At 43.9% G+C, this 23912-nt stretch overlaps 1 protein-coding gene across 2 annotated transcripts in view; it reads left to right on the plus strand.

Moving 5' to 3' along the window:
• Positions 1 to 23912, plus strand: part of LOC142291914 (histone H2A.Z-like) — a 71765-nt gene that overhangs the window by 35977 nt on the left and 11876 nt on the right. Inside the window, exon 1 of one of the 2 annotated variants that reach the window (XM_075336872.1) lies at positions 22145 to 22259. The exons of the other annotated variant lie outside the window; for it this stretch is intronic. Within the exon in view, the coding sequence (XP_075192987.1) occupies positions 22257 to 22259 (3 nt within the window). The 5' untranslated portion in view covers positions 22145 to 22256. Of the gene's footprint in view, positions 1 to 22144; positions 22260 to 23912 lie in introns of those variants that run through there. 2 annotated transcript variants of the gene reach the window in all.

Here is a 23912-nt window from a genome sequence, read left to right on the forward strand (position 1 = left end):
TGTGTGTGTGTGTACTTGGTGGGTAGGTGTGCGTGCGTGCTTGGTGGGTATGTGTGTGCTTTGTGTGTGTGTGCACTCTGTGTGTGGGTGGGTGTTCTTGGGGTGGGTGTGCGCTAGGTAGGTGTGTGTTTGGTGTGTGTGCATGGTGGCTGTGTGATGGGTGGGTGTGCCTGGTGTGTGTGTGTGTGTGTGTGTTTGCGCTTGCTGTGTGTACGCTGTGTGTGTGTGTTTGATGGGTGGGTGTGTGCGTGCTTTGTGGGTATGTGTGTGCTTGTGTGTGCTTTGTGTGTGTGCGCTCTGTGTGTGTGTGCACTCTGTGTGTGTGTGCTTGGTGGGTGTGTGTTCTTGGGGTGGGTGTGGGCTGTGTGGGTGTGGGCTTGGTGTGTGTGCTTGGCGTGTGTGTGCGCTTGGGGTTGTACTTGGGGTGGGTGTGTGCTTTGTGTGTGTGTGTGTGCGCTTCGAGGGTGTGTGTATGTGTGCTTGGTATGTGTGTGCTTGCTTGGTGGGTGTGTGTTTGGTAGGTGTATGTATGCTTTCTGTCTGTGCTTTGTGTGTGTGCTTGGTGGGTGTGTGTGTGCTTGGTGGGTGTGTGTGCTTGGTGGGTGTGTGTGCTTGGTGGGTGTGTGTGTGTGTGTGTGTGTGTGTGTGTGTGTGTGTGTGTACGGGTGGTGTGTGACCTGAAAGCCGGAGCATTGTGGGGACTCAGAGTTCCTAATGAACTCTGATGAACCCGTGAAGTCACCGTGGTGATACACCCGCTGTAGCGCGGTGGTGTCATCAGGGTGTCTTCAGAGTTCATTGGGAATTCCATTGACCTCCTGGACGTCACTGCTCACACACTGCTTTGTGATTATTCACCTGTCAGGAGCGGGAGGCAGCAGAGACTAAGAAAGCAGCGCTGGATACAGGTGAATATAGAAAATCTTTTTATTTCAGAGATGTGTTTTTTCCGGTACGTGTCACATGTACATATATGCAAACACAGATGTCACGTATGACCATAACCATGCGTGTGACTTGTACCTGATTAAACACTGACATCTGAAACCGGCCAGAGGGGAATTTTAGGCCATGTTACACATTGCGGTTTTTCATGCATTTTTTGTTTTTTTTATCATACAGATTTTAATCAATACTGCAAGGAAAATCGCATCCCAGTAAAGCTTGAGCATTGATCTGCTCTGCTCATATTGCTTCTTTTTTCTTTGCTGAAAGAGAAGCAACATGTTCATTCTTTTGTTGTTTTTGGGTTTTTTTTTGTTCTGCTAATATAATCCACTGGGAAAAAAAAACTGTGGAAAGAAAAGCGCAATAGGGTCTTACCCCGGTAGATTGGGGGGGGTGTCAAGAGGGGTAGTGGTACTCACCTATAGGGGTTGTGACAGTCACAACGCCTATAATCGCATGTATGTAACTCCACATCCGTACTGTCATATATTCTCACCTACCGCTTACGGTTCCTTTTTTTCAATTTATAATACACTTTTATTCTTCTTTATTCCTTCATGCCTCTCTTTTTATTCCTCTTTTCCTGTTTTCCTCCTAACCCCTTTATTTTATTTCATTTTATTTTTTCCTTGTATACTTACCTTTCACATATATACCTATACACATATATAGATTTTTTCCACACATCCTCACAACAGTTTCACAGTGGCACGACCTGTTACACGTCCAGCGGCAGATAGTACGCTGTCTCCTGGAATGTGTGACATCCGACTGCTTATAGGGTGTTCTGGGCAGTTCGGGGGATTTTTCACTGACATCCACACACTAACATAAGAAAAATGTTTTTTCAAGGTGCACTAAGGACTTCAACACACATTTTTGTTTTTGTATTCTTATTCATTAGTTAATGTTTTTACACTCCTTTATTCCTTGGGACAGCTTTAAACGAATTTGAGAAATTTACTATGAAAATTGGTGAATGTAACAGACCTCGCTACCTGTTTTTTTATAAATGTACAAGATTCCCGCCGATTTTTTTTTTTCCCCCAAAAAGGGGTGGATCATGACGTTACTACTGTGTATATGAAGCTGTAAGGATCTTCTCTGCAGCAGATTTGTTGTACCTTTGCCAGTTTGTCCTGAGGAAGGAAGCTGTCTTCCGAAACGCGTTGACCTATGCATAATTAAAGCAACAAGTATCTCCTACTTCTATGATCGGCTAGTCATTGGCGCGGCTTGGATATCTGATTCTACTACTCTCCTTTATTATCCAATATAATCCACTGCAGAGCTCGATCACTGCAATGTATTCCATCTGTCACTGCTGCACTCAGCACTGACACGTCACCTCACACATTGGCATGGTCTGTGAGGCGATCAGTAGCTCCGTAACACGGGGTCGTCATGGTAGTGTTCAGGTACCTGTGATCACATTACAGCGACAGAGAGGTAAATGTTTCCTCTCCCTGCTTTCTGAATGCTGCTGTCGCATTAATCGCAGCATTCAGGGGCGCTCTGGGCAGTGAGAGCCGGGTCTAACCTGTAGCATCAGCCGGAGAACCGGCAGCGCTCGCCATGATTAACAAAAACGAGCATCTTTTCTACCGCATTTTTCCTGCAAAACATGCAATTTTGTGTGTAGAAAATCTGCACACAATTGTGCTACAAGTGTACATACTCTACGTTGCGACATCGCTAGCAATATATCGTTGGGGTCACGTCGTTAGTGACGCACATCCGGCGCCGGTAGCAACATCGCAGTGTGTAAATCCTAGGTGCGACGATGAACGAGCGCAAAAGCGTAAAAAAATCGCTGATCTGTGTCACGTCGTTCAGTTCCTTATTATCGTTGCTGCTGCAGATACGATGTTGTTTGTCGCTCCTGCAACTCCACACATCACTGTGTGTGACACCGCAGGAGCGACAAACATCTCCTTACTGCGTCCACCGGCAATGAGGAAGGGAGAAGGTGGGCGGGATGTTATGTCCCGCTCATCTCTGCCCCCCTGCTTCTATTGGCCGGCCGCTTAGTGACGTCGCTGTGACGCCGAACACACCTCACCCTTGAAGGAGGGATATTTCGGCGGTCACAGCGATGTCGCTGACAAGGTATGTGCGTGTGACGCTGCCGTAGCGATAATGTTCGCTACCGCAGCAATCACTGATTCACAGACTAAAAAACTCCTTAATTTTATAAAATTTAATTTTATTAACAAAAGCAATCAGATAAAAAAACTTCCCCAGTATATAGCAAACAATCCATTTAGTGCCAAACAAACAATAGAGACATATATCCCTTCTGATTATATTCCCATGTGTTTCCCCTATTTAGGAGCAAAAAACAAAAACCAATGTCAGTTAGCCATAACACAAAATTATATCCCTAAACAGTCCTATAGTCAAGATCCCTAAGGGCAACACTTTACCCTAGATTAGTTGATTCTGCGTTGAGATATATGAATATGTTGCCAATTACTATATTTGTGAGGAGGTTTTGATATTCTCACCTTCAATCCCTAATCGAGCCGACGCGTTTCCCCTCCCAACAGGAGGTTCTTCAGAAGTCATTCAAAAGCAGAATGATACATATACTATACAAATTATCCTCCAATTATATAGTAGGTATAGACATAATTTTTGTAATTTCCTCGTATAGAAAATGATATATATACTATACAAATTATTCTTAAGTTATATAGTAGGTGTAAACATAATCATTATAATCTCCTCTGGTTATAGCGCATTCTCAGGATCCAAAAGTTGCCAGGTGATGCAGAATTTCATAAGGTATCAGTGTAGATGTTACAGGACAACTTATTTATTTCTCTTAATGTTATTTATCACCTCGCCTGGAACAAAGTAGTAGATTCAGAGTGAATGACTATGTCACCTATTTATGACATGTCCATTCATGATTCCCTTTCAAAAAGCATTTTTTTTTCTTTTTCTGACAATGCAATGGATAGACTAAGATCCCCTCCAGGAGATAATTAATAAATATATCCGGTCCAAAAGGTTTGGAGATTCTGCATAATGTAACAGCCTGTAGCTAGGGCTCCTTGTGATGCTGGGAGCGTTCCCAGTCTCTGCTTTTTGAAAGGGAATCATGAATGGACATGTCATAAATAGGTGACATCGTCATTCGCCCAGAATCTACTACTTTGTTCCAGGCGAGGTGATAAATAACATTAAGGCATTAAGGCATTAAGGCTAGTTTCACACTTGCGTTGGGCGGGATCCGTAGCATTGCGTTGTGTGACGCATGCAACGGATGCTACGGATCGTACAAAATAACGCAATCCGTTACAGGGTTTTTTTCCTTGACTTTACACATCTGGGCATGCGCAGTTGTGTAAAGACGGATGCGTTAACGGAATCCGTCAAAATGACGGATTCTAACGGAATCAGCCACCATAGGCGTCTATTATAAAAACAACGGACGCCGACGGAATCCTGCAGGTTGCGTTTTTTTGACACTCCGCCAAGTGCAGAAAATAACGGTTTCCTGCAACGGTTACCGTCATTCCTCAAGACTGCAGATAGCAACGGAAGCCGTCCAACGCAAGTGTGAAAGTAGCCTTAGGCTACTTTCACACATCTGGTTTGAGCAATGCGGCTCAATCCGGCTGTGAAACCTATGCAACGGATGCGGCGAAAACACCACATCCTTTGCATACGTTTTTACATGCGGCCGGTCCGTTTTTTTCCGGTTGCGGCACGCTACTGAGCATGCGCAGTGGAAGAAACCGCATGCGGCGGCCGGATGCGGTTTTTTTCCGCATCGCGCCGCATCCGGCGTCCATAAGCATGCATTGAAAAATGCGCCGCAGCGGCCGGATGCAGCGCGATGCGTTTTTTTTGCCGGAGCAAAAAACGTTGCAGGCAACGTTCCATCCAGCCGCGGCATCGGCTAAATCTGCCGCATGCGGCAAAAACCGGACCGAACGCAAGCCCCTGCGGCACAATACGGCACTAATGTAAGTCTATGCAAAAAATACCGCAACCGGCGGCAAAAAAAACCGTTGCGGTTTTTCTGCAGAGCGCCGTATTGTGCCGCAGAGCAAAAACCGGATGTGTGAAAGTAGCCTTAGGCCTAAGCCACACGGCGAGAAAAACAGTGCGAGTGGAGTGCGATAAAACATCGCATTCCCCTCGGACCAATTCTAGCCTGTGTGTCAGCACACGAGCGATTATTTTCTCAGCCCTAATCGGACCGAGAAAACAATCGCAGCATGCTGCGATTGTAAGCTGAGTCTCTTTCTCTCGCACCCATTCAAGTGAATGGGGCGAGAGAAAAATCGCACTGCACTCGCGGTACACCGGTGTACTGCCAGTGCAGTGCGAGAATGGCAATAGCCGGCTACACAGTAGAGAGGGAGAGAAATCCCTCCCTCCCCTCCTGCGTGCCAGCCTGCCCCCCGCAGCTGATGTCTGCTCGCACGAACGGACCTCAGTTGCAAGGACACAAGCATGACACTCGGCTCTGCTGTACTGCCAGCACGAGCTGAGTCTCATGCAAGTGGATCGCAGTAGTGCCCGTGTGGCCCCAGCCTAACATCTACACTGATACCTTTATGAAATTCTGCATCACCTGGCAACTTTTGGATCCTGAGAATGCGCTATAACCAGAGGAGATTATAATGATTATGTTTACACCTACTATATAACTTGAGAATAATTTGTATAGTATATATATCATTTTCTATACGAGGAAATTACAAAAATTATGTCTATACCTACTATATAATTGGAGGATAATTTGTATAGTATATGTATCATTCTGCTTTTGAATGACCCCTGAAGAACCTCCTGTTGGGAGGGGAAATGCGTCTGGTCGATTAGGGTTTAGGGTTGATAATATCACAACCTCTGAACAAATATAGTAATTGGCAACATATTCATATATCTCAACGCAGAATCAACTAATCTAGGGTAAAGTGCTGCCCTGTGAATCAGTTGTAGCTCTCCTTTCATCAATTTTTTTTTGTGAGAAATACAGCAGCAAGCACCAGATATTGCGTGTACGACGGGGTCAAGTGCTATCGCGCTGGACATCGCTAGCAATTGCTAGCGATGTCGCAGCGTGTAAAGCCCGCCTTTAGGCCTTGCTCAGACACTTGGTTTTTACTCGCATCTCATATCCATGTTCTTCATACTGAAAACTTGTATCCATAATAGTCTATGGCAGGGTGGATTTGATTTAAATCACTAGTCAGTAAGGCTTGATGTAAATCAGTGATTTAAATCAAAGTTTGTACCTAAACTAGTTCTTGCTACTTTAACATGCAAGTAGATGAAGATTTTTAGATTCACTTTTTATATTACTGTTTTCTCCCCAGTTTAATGGGTTAATCATTCATATTTGGACACCACTGTTCTTTTGTACTTGGGAAGGAGAAAAATAATCCTGACCTTAATAACTTAAATAGATTTATTCAACTGAAACAATAACAACATTACAGCATAAGTTATTTGCTTAAACAAACATTCATGTTTGTTAACTAATTTGGCTAAACAAAATATATATATATTTTAAGAAACTTAGACTGTCAGCCCAGCCGACACATGAAAAACTTAAATACTACTGTCCCTGCTGTCCTCTGTAGCTCACTTGTCGTCATCTTCATCATCATCTTCTTCTTTGTTCCTATTCATAATCTGGCAAAGAAAAACAAGCTTTCCTGCTTTATTGGGTCCCAACCGATTTCTCAATTTAGAATGAATGAGTCCAAAGGAAGAGAATATTCTTTCAACGCCTGCAGAAGAAGCTACTGCTGTTAAAAGTGAAATCATTACTTGAACAGTCTCTAAATCCATGCGCTTAAGTGACTTCCACCAGTTTACTGGTGTGACCTTCCTTAAAATATCTTCAGCAAACATATATTTCTTGAATGGTTCCCCCTCAGCTCTGAAGTTTATTATAGTTGGCATTAAAGATGGATGATTTCTGGATACCCATGTCATAGCTAACTCCTCTTCCTCAGCACTTAGGTTTTGACCCTGATATTGGATATTGACAATATTTGCCAAAAAATGAGCTGGAGTCGGTGCTTGTCCCATTCGTTTGTTTACTGCTTGTAATTTAATTCTGTCCATGTGTAGTTCTGTTTTTAAGTGTTCACTCAGTTCCTTCCAAATTTCACCAGCATCCGCAATAAAACAGCTATTTTTCTGTATTTTGTTTAAAGCTTGAGAGATGGGTTTCAGGAAGCTCAGCATATGTTCAACATTTCTCTTAAGCCCAATGTTGAGGATTTTGGCCGTGACAGTGCCATCTATTTTATCTCGATTTTCTTCACAAAGTGTCATCAGAATAGGCCAGTTTTTGATATACTGCTCAAAACAGTCCACCACAGAGTTCAATCTAACATCTTGTGGGAGCGTTAGCTTGGTTCCACCCATCCTTTTCAGAGCTGCTGCAGCAAAATGATTATTACGGAAGTATTTAGCAATTTCAACAACATTAGCCTTTATTTCTGGAACACTTAAGTCTTTGGCTAAGAGGTGCAGCAAATGAGCACTGCAACCATATGTTATTAGCAGCTTTGTATTCCCTCCCTGCTCTTCTAAATCTCTTCTCATCTTGGATACGTTTGCAGCATTGTCAGTGACCAAACTGCGTACTAGACATTTGAATTTTTGTTCACATGTCGTTATAGCTTTTACTGCCACTTCTTGTAAGTATTCTGCTGTGTGTGCATTTCCTGACGTATCAGTTGTTTGTGCAAGGAAGACTTTACCTTCTTCTGTTGTTATACAAGCACATACAATAGGATCATTGTGGACATTACTCCACCCATCAATACTTAGGTTAACAATTTTACCCTCCAGAGCTGTTGCACATTGCTCCATTTCTCTGTCATACACTTGATCCAGCAGTTTCCCTGTAACATCAGCTCTGCTGGGTGGACTGTATCCTGGTCTCAGTGACTGAACCATATTAATGAAATGTGGGTTCTCAGTCAGACGGAAAGAAGAGTTTGTTGCATAAACAAACTGGGCAATTTTTTCATCAATCAACTCTTTTTCTAATCTGCTAGTTCTTATCACAAACCTATCTATGGTGGTTCCAGGAGGTAAAGGTTTTTTTCTTCCTTTTGGGTGATGGTGATATGTGGCTGTGGGTGTCTGATGATGATGCTGCTGCTAATGAAGCACTATCCTGGATGGATAACTCTGAAACTGTGGAACAGGATGATTGTGATCTTTGAGGTGGATAGTTTCCAGAATCCATGAATTCCCCTAAACAAAAAAAAGTCAATGCTGTTATTTTATTGTTTATTATTCAATTTCTGCTTATTGTACACAACACATCACTGCCCCTGCCCCAAAAGGAATATTTGTTTTTCTTCATAACTGTACCAAATGACAGTAACATGCAGTAATAATAAGAAATATAATTTTTCTCACACATGACAGTTCAGTCTTTAGAAATAGGATTCAATAAAAATGTTTACCAACCTGAAGATCCTGCCTGTTCAGAAGTGTTTCTTTGGTCATCTTCATCACCGCACTTCTCATGATGTTGCCTCATTCGCGCCACCAGGCCTTGCATCTTTGTTGCATTGTTTGCATTTTGCACGCATGCCTGCCTTACCGATAGGCGAAGGAGCTTCATTAAAATATTCCCAAACTGGGTCTCTTTTACGGCCTGCTGCCATTATAAGGAAAGAATGTAATAAACCTCAGATCGTACACACAAACAGATCCAGACTTGTCTGTCTGTGGCTATGCTGCAGTATTGTGCTCAAAGTTTCACTTTCATTTTCTTGTCTGCTTGCCCTTCCTCCTCCTCACACTTAGATTCACATTCTTCTTGTGTTGTGCAGATCTATTCCACTCCAAACAATCAGAAACATATTGTCTAACTTCTTGGACTTGGCACTGAAGGCGTTGATTCTGTATTCATAGGTTTGTAGAACAATAGGATTAAGGTCTTTTTCTCAACTCTGTTCATGTTGTAATATTTTTGCCGTGAAGAAGAGGCTGGGACCTCTGCGGAGTCAAATTCAGTTTTGAGAACTGCGTAAGTAAAGCGAGCGTCTGTGATAATATAGGAGAGAAACTGCCCACTAATCCTACAGAAACCTCTGGAAGAGCATGGCATTGTGAATGTTACACATATACAGCCTTTATTCTACTGAGTTAAACAACTCAGCTTTATCTCATGATGGAAGAACCTTTGGATGGTAAAATATTTTCCTCAAAAAGCAGTTTATTGAAAAAAATCCGATTTAAATAAAAAAAATCCGATTTTTTTTTTTTTTTTTTAATTTTTTTAAAAAAAACATTGATTTTTATCCACCCTGGTCTATGGTGCTGTTCACCTGTCTTGTGGGGTTGTGTTTTGTCGTTTTTGTTGTTTTTAGTTTTTTTTTTTTTTTTTTGGACATTTTTCCACACACAAAAAAGTAGAGTTGCCCAGTTTTGGTCAACATAACAAATCAAAATCAACCATATAAGTGTCTATGGGTCAGAGAAGGCCATGGTCAACCCATGGAGATGTGGTCCTTTTTTTAACATTATAATATGCAGAAGCTTTGCATCCTTTAAGAAAAAAATATATGTTTAAATAAGACCGTACGGAAGACATTTTATTGATTTGTACTTTCCTATATGAAGTAACGACAGGGCTGGTCCACTAGATGTGACCGAGTCTGAGGGGCCAGCTATTGGAATCGGCATCCCCTCGTTAGCCGCTATGGGAAACAATACCATCTGACCCTCAGTGTGAGTGTTCTCCTGAATTCTGGTATAGCTAAAAAAATAGAAAAAAATGTGACCTTTTGAATGTTACGGTCATTGACTAAATTCACACGAACTCAACCTCATGGACTAGCCACTTCTGCCACTTGTGGCTGTTACTGACTATATTAGTGGAAAGCGAGGGTTATAAGTTTTTGTTTTATTTTGTTATTTTTAAACATTCATATCAGTGTTCCCTTTTAATTTACTCCTTAACTGTGATAATTTCTGTGGCCACTAGTTGGCACTGCAGAACTTTTTCTGGATGTGGTTTGGGTTCTACCTTTTTAATATTGAGCAGATTTAAGTCCCCTTTATATAGCATGAGCCTTATCATAGCCCACTGCATATAGCAGGGGACAGAAATCTGTCTCGTGAGCGAGATGTGGCTCTTTTGATGGCTGCATCTGGCCCGCTGACAAGTCCTTAATAAAAAATTACCATATTTTCCGGTTTGTAAGGCGCACTTTTCCCCCCCAAAAATGGGGGTGAGTCTTGCAAAAGCCGCATATGGCTTACTGGGACAGCAGTGGTGGCGCAGAGTCGGTGATACTACGGGTTCATGGGGTGTCGCGGCAACAAGCCACAGTAGGCGGCGGACTGCGGGTTGCTTTGAATCTCCTGCAGTTGACAAGATCAAGTTACAAAAATAATGGCCGCAGAGGCTGCGTGTGCGTAGATAGAACTCCGCGGCCATTTTCTTGAAGTCCATCTGCGGCCATTTTCTTGAAGTCTATCTCGTCAACTGCAGGAGATTCAAAGCAGCCCGCCAGCAGATAAAATAACTCCCGCCACCGTGACACCCCACAGCAGTATCACCAGCCCTCCACACACTGACCCTCTTAAGCTGTGACACCCCCCTCCTCCAAGCCCACGGCATCACCTACCCTACCTCCTGGGACCTTCTGAACCGCTCCTCCCTGGTGAGTATGGCTTTCACGAAATTACATTTTAAAATATGGCTCTCTCGGCCAAAAAGGTTCCTGACCCCTGACATATAGGATTAGTCCTCACATAGCTCCCTATATACATAACATCACACAGCCTGCTATATACAATATGATCCAACACACTGCCCCCCTATATACAAAATGATCCCACACACAGCCTCTTTATATACGGTATGATCCAACACACTGTTCCCTATATACAGTATGATCCCACACACAGTTCCCCTATATGCAGTATGATCCCACACATAGCCCCCCTATATACAGCATGATCCCTCACATAGGCCCCTTTATACAGGATGAGCCCACAGCCCCACACATAGTGTGAGCTCCACATAATCTCTCTAAATACAGTATAAGCCCCTAAACAGCCTCCTAAATACAACATGTGCCCTCACATAGCCTCCTTTATATAGTATCAGGCCCCCACATAGCCCCTTTTATATATATATATATATTTTATATATATATATATATATAATATATATATATATATATATATATATAGTATGAGCCCCTCCTAGCTCATATATATAGTGAGGGTCTCATAGCCCCATATATATGGTATGAACCTTACATTGCTCAATTTATATAGTATGAGCCCCCACATAGACTCCTAAAAACATTACTGAGCCCCTACATATAGTATGGGCCCCCATATAGCATCCTGTATAAATTTGAGCCTCCATATAGCCCTGTATATTTAGTATAAGCATCACATAGCCTCCTATATACATTTCTAAGCCCCCACATAGCCCTGTATATTCAATATAAGCCCCACATAGCCTCCTATATACATTTCCCCACATAGTATGAGACCCCATATAGACTCCTAAATACATGCAGACATCCCATACACATGTATAAAAACATACGGTAGTTATCTTGCTCGCAATCCCCCGGCGCTGTGCTTCAGTGCAGCAACGCTCCGCACAGCACACACAACGATGTGACGTCATTATCACGTTTGCTGTCCCATATGCTGATTGGTGGAAGAAAGAGCCAGTGTCTCCGTCCTCCACCAATGCAGTCACCGCTATCTGGATTCTGAGGATGCAAACATTGGGGGTATCGGGACTCCTGCTGGGGAGGGCATGGTGTGACCTGCGGTCCACTGTTCAGCTCTTTGGCTGTCTTGGTCTGCAGACCGGACTAGTACACCCGTTGGGTTGGTTGTGCCCTGCAGGCCGCACTTTTCCCAGCCCTTCTTTTAAAGGGTGATTTTTCTACATTACCAGCCCATTAACTCAGTCCTATCTCCTCAGTGAGAGGGCAATGTATAAGAATAAGCTATTTTTCTTATTCTGATATTTGTGCACTTGCTGTTTGCCCCTGCAGTTATACAATGCTGTATCAGTTTACATTATTGGGTGGCTCTACACTTTTGTTAAAAACTGGTTCCATTCAGTTCATCCTCTGTGTGGCTCCGGTACATCTGAAGAGATCCTGGTTTCTCCCCTCCTGCTGTGATTTTACTAGTCTGTTACCTGTAGAATACTCTGCAGCCTTTGTCCCTGTTCCAAACAGATTTATTCACTTTGCTGTTTGCTTGTGCCTACATATAGTCATGGGGAGTGTCCACAAAATTGCTTAATATAGGTGTGTGTATAGTCTGTGATACCTGGGGATAACACCCCATACATCAATGAGAGCAATGCAGCTAGAAGAGAACATCTGTGTAAGGGTGCAGTCACATCTGTGCATCATATATAGCTCCATTGTTGTTCCTGAAGTGTCTTGGAGTGAGATGCAAGTGTCATTCCATATGTCATGCAAGTGCTTTATATCCCGTCGCCTAGTCTCCTTATATCATCCGTGTGAAGTCAGTGTGTCGGTCATGCCATCCATGTGGCATGCGTTTTTAACATGGAGTTTTACAAACAGTCAAAAGCTAGATAGATGTGAAACAAATATATAATTCCCCCTGAATTGTGTAAGCTTGCACCCTTTATGCCTTTCATGTGGCACTAAAGGCTGTTTAGCCTTGTTTTTAACTCGAATTTAAATATTTTCCAAAAAAAAAACTATTTTGGGTCCTCCTTATTTTTTGCTAGCTAGCTAAGGTGAAGCAGACAGCAGCAGCCTGCAGCTAGCAGCTTTACCTTGGCTGGTAGTCCAAAACAAACGGCACCCCACGCTGTTATTTTAAATTATTTATTTAAAATACATAAGTTAAAACAAAAAACATGGGGTTCCGCCCCCCCCCCACCCAAATTGGATCACCGACCAAGGTAAACCGGACAGCTGTGGTCTAGTATTCTCAGGCTGGAGAGGCCCATGGTTATTGTACCCTTCCCAGCCTAAAAATAGGCCTCCACCAACCCAGAAGTGGCGCATCCATTAGATGTGCCAATCCTGACACTTCGCCTCAACTCTTTCCGTTGCCCTGGTGCGGTGGCAAACGGGGGTAATAAATGGGGTTGATGTCAGGGCTTGATGTCAGCTGGCAATTTGCAGCTATTATTAGTAATGGGTGGGTATCTATCAGATACCCCTCCCCATTACTAATCCAGTCGTTGAACAGAGAAAAATAAATTTTATTTTGACACATCCCCCAACTATAACCCTCGTTCGCTTATTACACATTTTTTGAAAAAATGTCTGTTGTAATCCATAGCGAGGTCCCATAACGATTCCCAAAAGCGAACCTGAAAGACATCAAAAGAGCAAATTATTAAAAAAAATAAAGACAAGAGACACCCTCTTTCTGTGCAGCACGGTGGCTCAGTGGTTAGCACTGCAGTCTTGCAGCAATGGGGTCCTGGGTTCAAATCCCACCAAGGACACCATCTGCAAGGAGTTTGTATGTTCTCCCTGTGTTTGCGTGGGTTTCCTCCGGGTGCTCTGATTTTCCTCCCACACTCCAAAGACCTACTGATTGGGGCTCACAATCTAAAGTCCCTAACGGTCCTGTTTTTCCACGTACGCATCCGTCTGACATCCGTATTCGTTCCATATACGGTCTGTGTGCCTTCCGGGGTTTTTTTGCGGACCGCAAAAGAAAAAATGGAAGGAGTGTTACATTCAGTCAAAAGCTAGAAAGATAGATGGAGAGATAGATAAATGAGAAAGACATTTGTAATGTCCCACTCCCCTGCATTTTGTAATCTTGGACCCTTTAATACCTTTCATGTGGCACAAAAGGGTGTTTAGCCTTGTACTTGTACCAAAAAATAAATAGTTAAAAAAAAAATGATGTGGGGTCTACCCTATTTTTTTTTTTTTGTAGTCAGCTAGGGTAAACAGACCGCTGCAAACTACAGCTTGTAGCTTCACCTTGGCTGGTAATCCAAAATAGAGCGCACCCCACGCTGTTATTTTAAATTAAATAAATAATTTAAAACAAAAACCATGGGGTCCCCCCCAAATTGGATCACCAGCCAAGGTAAAGTGGACAGCTGTGGTCTGGTATTTTCAGACTAGGGAGGTCCGCGCTTCTTTGCTTAAAAATAGCAGGCCGCAGCCATCCCAGAAGTGGTGCATCCATTAGATGCACCAATCTTGACGCTTTGCCCCAACTTATCTTGTTGCCCTGGTGCGGTGGCAAACCAGATAATATATGGGGTTTGCTACAAGCTGTGTAATGTCACCTGGCATCAAGCCCTGGCATTAGTGATGTAACGACTTCTATCAGGTACCCGACATTACTAACCCGGTCAGTAATACAAAAAAAAAAAAATAGACCACAAAAACTTATTTGAAAAAACACTCCCCAAAACATTCCCTCTTTCACTAATTTATTGAAAAGAAAAAACAAAACTGGGTCCGGCATAATCCAATAAGGGAGGATTTTGTGGACCCATTGACTTGTATTGTGTAATGCGGGCGTCACACGAGACGATCTATTGTGCGATGCATCATCCGGGTCACGGTTTTCGTGACGCACATCCGGCATCGCTTGCGACGTCGTCTCGTGTGACACCGAGCAACGCTGACTCGTTCACAAATCGTGAGTCGTGTACTCGTCGTTTAAGTTCAAAAAATCTTTTAATTTTAATGGCACCGGTTGTTCATCGTACCCAGGGCAGCACACATCGCTCCGTGTGACACCCCGGGAACGATGAACACAGCTTACCCGCTTCCCGCGGCACCTGCCGGCTATGCGGAAGGAAGGAGGTGGGCGGGATGTCTACATCTCGCTCATCTCCGCCCCTCCGCTTCTATCGGCCGGCCGCTGTGTGACGCCGTTGTGAGGCCGAACGTCCCTCCCCCTTCAGGAAGTGGATGTTTGCCGCCCACAGCGAGGTCGCTCAGCAGGTAAGTACGTGTGACGGCGGTTTAACGACTTTGTGCGACACGGGCAGCGATTTACCCGTGACGCACAAACGATGGGGGTGGGTACGATCGCTCGTGCGATTGCACGATAGATCGTACCGTGTGACGCCTGCATAACGGTCCGCAATTTCAGAACAGAATAGGACATGTTCCATAGTAACAGAACGGCCACTGAAGTGTTTCTTTGTAGGAACTCATGGCACACGGAAGTTCTTCCATGTGCCATCCGATCCTACACAGAACACATTGAAAAGATGGTCCGGTCAGTAGGTCTGCAAAAAAAAAAAAAGGAACTACAAGTCACAGCACAGCCGCGGGCCACCTGCGATACTTGATGTGAGAATGCGGTGGTCATTGAACTCCATGACGACCACTGACGTCACGAGATCAGCGGAGTTCATGGCCACATCAGCGTACATCACATCACTGCTGTGTGAGCCCCTGCGGTGACCTGGGCTGACCTCATGAGCTTAGCTCAGGTCACTACACTGCTTCTCACAGCAGGATGTGACTGCACCCATTGACTTGTACGAGTACGGAGCCACTCGCATTTGCCTCGCATGCAGGAGATTTCAAGAGATAAAAGTAGCAGATGTGCTCTGCTCTATTGGTTAACATTGGTGTGAGTGCAATGCGATTATTTATTTATTTATTAATTTCCTTGCATTGCACTCGCAAATTTTTTACACAGATCTTACTGCACCCTAACGCAGAGTTACGTGTGGATAGGTGTCAAAGTATGAATATTCATAACTATAAGCCCAAAAAAAAACCTAGCATGAAAGTTACCATTTATGGTGCACACTATATTTCTATTTCACTATTTTCTGCAATAGTTTGCAACATTTTTACACTTAATGCTGCTCTTGCAAGTTTTTTTGAAAAGTGGATGTTTACTATCATTTATATCTGAAATTTGTGTAAATAATTCACAACTCTATGTCGGGAGATGCATCATATTTGTCAGGAGTAGTGATGGGCAAACCGACATATATCCGGAACTGGCTGGTCCAAGCGGATTTTAAAAAAAAAAAAAAAACACTTTGGACCCGGAATTTATTCCGGATATCTGTCCGGACTCTGATATTTTGATATTCAGCCAAGATAAAACCAAAAGCTGGCGGCTAATATTCTCAAGCTGGGGAGGCCTATGGTTTTTGCCCCCCCTCCACCCCGCCTAAAAATCGCAGTCTGCCTTCGCCCAGTATTGTCGCATCAATCGGATGCGATAATCCTGGATCATCCCAGTGGCAGTCTGGGTAATCTAAGGGGTTAATGACAGCTCACAGCTACCACTAAGCCTTAGATTAGTAAAGGGAGGCGTCTATAAGACCCCCCCATTACTGAACGGTAAGTGAAAAGAAAAACAGAAACACTGAAAAAATCCACACGAGGTCCCACAACAATCCCGGCTCTGCTACATACACAGTGTGTAGAATTATTAGGCATGTTGTATTTTAGAGGATTTTTTTTTATTATTGATCAACAACTATGTTCTCAATCAACCCAAAAGACTCAATAGATAAATATCAAAGCTTAATATTTTTGGAAGTTGGAGTGGGGTTTTTTAGATTTGGCTATCTTAGGAGGATATCTGTTTGTGCAGGTAACTATTACTGTTATTAGGCAACTTAATAAAAAACAAATCTATTCCCATCTCACTTCTTTTATTTTCACCAGGTAAACCAATATAACTGCACAAAATTTAGATATAAATATTTCTGACATACAAAACCCCCAAAAATTAGTGACCAATCTAGCCACCTTTCTTTATGATGATACTCCACAGCCTACCACCCATAGATTCTGTCAGTTGCTTGATCTGTTTATGATCAACATTGCATGCAGCAGCCACCATAGACTTCCAGACACTGTTCCGAGAGGTGTACTGTTTTCCCTCCCTTTAGATCTTACATTTTATGAGGGACCACAGGTTCTCTATGGGGTTCAGATCAGGTGAACAAGGGGGCCATGTCATTATTTTTTCTTCTTTTAGACCTTTACTTGCCAGCCACTCTGTGGAGTAGTTGGATGCATGTGATGCATTGTCTTGCATGAAAATCATGTTTTTCTTGAAAGATACCAACTTCTTCCTGTACTACTGCTTGAAGAAGTTGTCTTCCAGAAACTGGCAGTAGGTCTGGGAGTTGAGCTTCACTCCATCCTCCACCCAAAAAGGTCCCACAAGTTCATCTTTGATACCAGCCCATACCAGTACCCCACCTCCACCTTGTTGGCGTCTGAGTCGGAGTGGAGCGCTCTGCCCTTTACTGATCCAGCCTCTGGCCCTTCCATCTGGCCCATCAAGAGTCACTCTCATTTCATCAGTCCATAAAACCTTTGAAAAATCAGTCTTAAGATATTTCTTGGCCCAGTCTTCACGTTTTATCTTATGTTTCTTGTTCAAAGGTGGTCGTTTTTCAGCCTTCCTTACCTTGGCCATGTCCCTGAGTATGGCAAACCTAGTTCTTTTTGATACTCCAGTAACGTTGCAGCTCTGAAATATAGCCAAACTTGTGTCAAATGGCATCTTGGCAGCTTCACGCTTGATTTTCCTTAATTCATGGGCAGTTATTTTGCGCCTTTTTTGCCCAACACGCTTCTTGCGACCCTGTTGGCTATTTGCCATGAAATGCTTGATTGTTCGGTGATCACGCTTCAAATGTTTGGCAATTTCAAAACTGTTGCATCCCTCTGCAAGACATCTCACAATTTTGGACTTTTCAGAGCCCGTCCAATCTCTCTTCTGACCCATTTTGCCAAAGGAAAAGAAGTTTCCTAATAATTAAGCACACCTTATATAGGGTGTTGATGTCATTACACCACACCCCTCCTCATTACAGAGATGCCCATCACCTGATTTACTTAATTAGTAGTTGGCTCTCAAGCCTATACAGCTTGGAGTAGGACACCATGTATAAAAAGAATCATGTGATCAAAATATTTGCCTAATAATTCTGCACACAGTGTACATACTGAAGTCACCACACGCGTACACACAACATATCCACACACATGCTTCAGGCAGAGATTGACTGAGCCACAGTGATGAGCGGTGCCATCACTCAGTTTATTTGTGGTCATAGCAGGGGGTCCCCATGGCACTCCACCTGTGACCGCAGTTAAACTGACCTCAGGTGACCTCATTAAGCTCGGTGACCTTACCGACCTGCATCTCCTGTCAGAAAACCACATTTTCTTTTGCCAAGAGATGCAGATTTGGTGTTGAAATTTATACACCATATTCCTGCACCAAATCTGTATCTTCTTGCAAAAATCGCATCAAAACGCTATGTAGTTTTGATGCGGAAGAGACGCTTTTTTTGGGGGGGGGTTTTGCCAAGAGATGCAGTTTTGGTGCAGGAATAGGGCGTATAAATTTCAGCACCAAATCTGCATCTCTTGGCAAAAAAAAATGCACAAAAATATTTTTCACGTCAGTTTGGTGCAGACAAGACATGAAATTTTGGTGCAGGAATATGGTATGTAATTTTCAGCACCAACTCTGCATCTGTTGGCAAAAAAATGCGGTGTTCTGTCAGGAGATGCAGGTCTGTGAACTGAGTGACCTTACCTGAACGGAGATCATTGAGTTTAATGAGGTCAGTTTACCTGTGGTCACAGGTGGGGTACAGTGGGAAGTGAACCTCCAGCTATGTACGCAAATAAACTGAGTGACTTCACCGAACATCACTGTGGCTCAGTCACTCTCTGACTGAAGCCCACAGGATGTGGACAGTTCTGTAGCCGCACGCTGTGACTTCAGTATGTATGTAGCAGAGCTGGAATAGTTGTGGGACCTCATGTGGATTACGTTGGACCTGGGTATTTGGGGTTAATAAAGGGGTGAAAGAGAATGGGTTTTTTGTATTTTATTTCAAATAATTTTTTTTGGTGTTCTGTGTTTCTTTTCATTTACAGATTAGTGATGGGGGTCTCATAGACACCCCCATTACTAATCTAGGGCTTAGTGGCAGCTGTGAGGTGTCATTAACTCCTGATATTACCCTGATTGTCGCCACACCAGGGCAATCGGGATGAGCAGGGTAAAGTGCCAGGATTGTCACATGTAATGAATGCGACAATTCTGGGCGGCTATAGGCTGCTATTTTTAGGCTGGGGGGGGCCCAATAACCATGAACCTCCCCAGGCTGAGAATAGCAGCTCTCAGCTGTCGGCTTTATCATGGCTGGGTATCAGAATTGTGGGGGACCATACGCTGTCACACAGGGTGGGGGCACGGTCTAACTGCAACCAATCACAGGTGCTGGGACTGCCGTTGGGTGGGGTAAGCAGTGCATATGCCAATGAGTGACCCCGAAAGTAGTGTTACAGTCGTGCGGGAGACTCTAAGTATAACAGGCCTGCTTTATTCCTATATTCTTTATTTCTCCTTTTTTTTTTATTATTATCCAGATAGCCGAATCTAGATAGTTACCTGAGTACTTCAGGCCCAGGATTGGTGCACGGGTAAAAAGTATTCCAAATGGATTTGGACTTTTACAGTCTAGGGTTCACCCATCACTAATCAGGAGGCGTCTGCTTTACGCTATGGGTTATATGATATTACAAAGTTTCTAGGGTGAGCATTAAGGTCCCATTGATACTTGTTTATTTTCCATCATTTATTCAGAACTCAAAACCAGGTTGAGATCCCAAACCTGAGTTGTAACTCTTCCATTATGCCTGCTCTCTGATTATATTGCACTGTCGGGTTACTACATTTTCTCTTGTCCACGCACAAGATTGACAAGGCACTCCAATTTAGAGAATAAATGATGATTTATTCAGTGGTATAACAGCAATCTAGAATGTGAAAACATTTTGATCTAAATTAGAACCTTCATCAGTTCATTGGAATATATGCATACACATATTGACAAAAAGAAGAGTCAAAGTAAACAAATATATGTCAAGGAATAAAAGTGTAGTGCTATGCAGATGAAGAGAAAAAAAATGATGTAGTGGTTAATGTCCACAAGTTTAAGTACGGAAAGAAAAGTGGAGGAATGATCAAAATAAAGAGAGTATAAAACAAAAATGAATGGAAAAAAGGAGGCAGATAGGAAATTGGAAGAAGAAAGGAATGAGTGAAAGGGGGCAATGAAACAGAAAATTATTATACAGTAGGTGGTGAAAATGGAGAACCATAGAGTGAGTTAGGTTCCATATACTTATCTATCCTGTGTGACAGGCAAGTCACAAAACTGACAGGCTCCATAAAGAAAGGCGATGGCAAAATACATGGCGGATCAGGTGAATGCATATAATTTAGATATTGGCAGTTATGACAATTTACATATAACCAAGAACTGATTGTGAAATGAAAGTGGAAAAACGTATTTACAGTTATAAACCAGGTAGGCATATATAACATTAGCAACAAAACTGTCAGAAATAATAATTGCAAATTGACACACTAGAGCACAAAAAAGATTACCAGATCACTGTGAGAAAATAATGTCCTTCCTCCCCTATACAGAACCCTGAGATCAGAATTAAAAGCTCCCATACACATTAGACTAGCATTGGCTAAACCCGCCGACACCAGAGGGCACGGCTGACCGTGTGTAAGGGGTCTCCCAACTCCCACAACAGATGTGAACGGAGGTCACCATGTAGCGTGTCTAATTTCGGACTGCTGTTCTAGGTGAGGTAAGCGTCCACCAGACTATGGCATAATAAACACAAGTGCTTAGCCGAGTAGAGCACTCCTGTGTATGGCAGAGTCTGGAGGGATGGCTGTCAGATGAGAAGGCCTGTGTATGGCGGAGGTGGGACGGATGGCTGTCAGGTGAGCACTCCTGTGTATGGCGGAGGTGGGACGGATGGCTGTCAGGTGACCACTCCTGTGTATGGCGGATGAGCACTCCTGTGTATGGCGGAGTCGGGAGGCATGGCTGTCAGATGAGTACTTGTGTGTATGGTGGAGGTGGGACGGATGGCTGTCAGATGAGCATTCCTGTGTATGGCGGAGTCGGGAGGGATGGCTGTCAGATGAGCACTCCTGTGTATGGCCGAGTCGGGAGGGATGGCTGTCAGATGAGCACTCCTGTGTATGGTGGAGTCGGGAGGGATGGCTGTCAGACGAGCCTCCTGTGTATGGCGGAGTCGGGAGGGATGGCTGTCAGACGAGCACTCCTTTGTATGGTGGAGTCAGGAGGGATGGCTGTTAGATGAGCACTCCTGTGTATGGCGGATGAGCACTTCTGTGTATGGCGGAGTCGGGAGGGATGGCTGTCAGATGAGCACTCCTGTGTATGGCGGAGTCGGGAGGGATGGCTGTCAGATGAGCATTCCTGTGTATGGCAGAGTCGGGAGGGATGGCTGTCAGATGAGCACTCCTGTGTATGGCGGATGAGCACTTCTGTGTATGGCGGAGTCGGGAGGGATGGCTGTCAGATGAGCACTCCTGTGTATGGCGGAGTCGGGAGGGACGGCTGTCAGATGAGCATTCCTGTGTATGGCGGAGTCGGGAGGGATGGCTGTCAGATGAGCACTTCTGTGTATGGTGGAGGTGGGACGGATGGCTGTCAGATGAGCACTCGTGTATGGCGGAGTCGGGAGGGATGGCTGTCAGATGAGCACTTCTGTGTATGGCGGAGTCGGGAGGGATGGCTGTCAGATGAGCACTCCTGTGTATGGCGGAGTCGGGACGGATGGCTGTCAGATGAGCACTCTTGTGTATGGTGGAGTCGGGAGGGATGGCTGTCAGATGAGCACTCCTGTGTATGGCGGAGTCGGGACGGATGGCTGTCAGATGAGCACTCTTGTGTATGGTGGAGTCGGGAGGGATGGCTGTCAGATGAGCACTCCTGTGTATGGCGGAGTCGGGAGGGATGGCTGCAGACAGTCATCTATTGTGTATGGCTGGCTTTAGTGACCAAGTTAGGGGACTACTAGCAAATGAATGCAAATCTAGTGACTAGTCCCTTAAAATACACATTTTTGGTGGCTAGATTCACTGGCTGCTCAGTTACAATGAACATAATCCATCTTATTCCAAGAGGTGAATGGACAGTCACATTCATTTCCTATATACGTGGGAGCCAGTTGTGTCTTTACACTCGGGACCATCTCCGTATAGGAATAAGGCATGAAGGCCGCTGTCTGCCATTAGTTTTCCTGTCACACATTCTCCTCAGCACAATCCCCTCATCAGGAGGCATTTTGTGCGGTAGCCCGGCCCATTCCTCTCCCCTCATCACTCTCCGCCTCTAAACAATGAGGCCTCCTGCCATTGGGCCACCTCTGAGCTCAAGTTCCTGAATGTGTGGAACTCCATATAAATGGTGGCAGTGAGCACACGAGGCTTTGTGGATCGTGTGAGCTCCAGTCATGGTGAGTGTGCGGCCTGTGAGCTGCTGTAGGAACAGGCAGCCTCTTTTGTGTCCTTCGTCTTCCCCCCTCCTCCTCCTCTGCTCTACAGCTCCGGAGACTTTGCTTCCACAATTCAATTAGAGGCAGATTTCCTGCCTGAGGGAAAGTCTTGCTGTAGTTCTGTGTCATTGTATTAGTGCCCTGTGCAGGGCAGCCATGTACGGGCTACCTGTGTATTGTATGCTTGTGTGCAGTGAGTGGAGCTGTGGAGGGAAGGGCCTTGTGCTCCTCAGCCTCTCCACCCTTAGTGAGAAGCGACAACTCCGCTCTCCCCTTTCTTTCCAGCCCGCACCCCTCCCCCATGTGCTTAGGGCAGACCTATTGCTTTCTTTGTAATGCTTTCTTGGCTGATTGCGGGGGTCTCTGCTGCTGGGACCCCCAGCTTCATCCCTAATCATTGTATTCATCTATTCTGTAATAAGAAACCCATAGAGATCACACAAGACACATGGAGTAATGGAGAGGGCACTGAGCGGGAAGCCTGTGTGATGTGGGGTGGGGACTGTGGGGCCTAGTGGTGCGGACACGCGAAAAACGCGGCTAAGTTCACATGGAGCCTGTTCTGCCGTGGTTTGTTTTTATTTTTTCATGGCTCTTAAAGCTGCTTTTCTACAGCACGAGCAAAAGCTTTTTTTTTTATTTTATTTTTTCTTCACCAATGAGTACGAAAAGCACAACTTTTTTTTTTTTTTTGCTTTTTGTGGTAAATGAAACTATAGGCCATGTGCACATGTTACAATCTTCACCCAAATCTGCATGTTCAGGCAGGAAAAATACGGCGGATAGATACACTTTTGATGGGTTTTGTTTTTATATTTTATTTATTTTTTTTTTTTTTTTGAAAATGCAGAAAGAATTGGTATGCTGCAGATTTTTATTTATTTTTTTTTCCCGTGTCTGCAAGGGGAGAATCCTGACAGTGTGCACAGCACTATACAATACTCAGACTTTGGTGGCATCACTATATCCCTGCAGATGTCTGAAAAGACGTGGCCATAAAGGCACCGTGTGCACACAGCCTTCCACATGTACTGTACACAAATAACGTCCCAAACACTGCTTTTTGGAAGCAGCATTTTACTGCCAAGAGGGCATGTATTGTGGTGGGGGAGGATTATATGAACACAGCCTAAGGTATAAAGAGATGAATACTGTTTCTGTATATGTGTGTGTGTGTGTGTGTGTATAATATAATATAATATATATATATATATATATATATATATATATATATATATATATATATATATATATATATATATATATATATATATATATTACACTCCACACCCTCACCACACACTTCCTCGTTCACCAATTTATTTAAAAAAAAAAATCTGACCCAATCTATTGTGCAGTGGTCCCATGACATCCCCCTAATCCATACTCCATCCTTTAACAAGGTTTTATAGGTCAGCACCAGACACAGAATTTTTCATGCGCGGTTATATCAGTAATTCATTGAAGTCACCTCACATCAGAAATTCTGGGTTGTTGCTGACCAGGAGTGACCTATGGAGCCTCTTTCTGAGAACGAGGCTCCATAGGTCGGAGTACAGGCTTGTTGGGGTGGGGGGGATCGTGTTGTGGGACCACTACTCAGTGGACCACGTT

Source organism: Anomaloglossus baeobatrachus, chromosome 1 (assembly GCF_048569485.1).
Source record: "Anomaloglossus baeobatrachus isolate aAnoBae1 chromosome 1, aAnoBae1.hap1, whole genome shotgun sequence".
Taxonomy (NCBI): Eukaryota; Metazoa; Chordata; class Amphibia; order Anura; family Aromobatidae; genus Anomaloglossus; species Anomaloglossus baeobatrachus.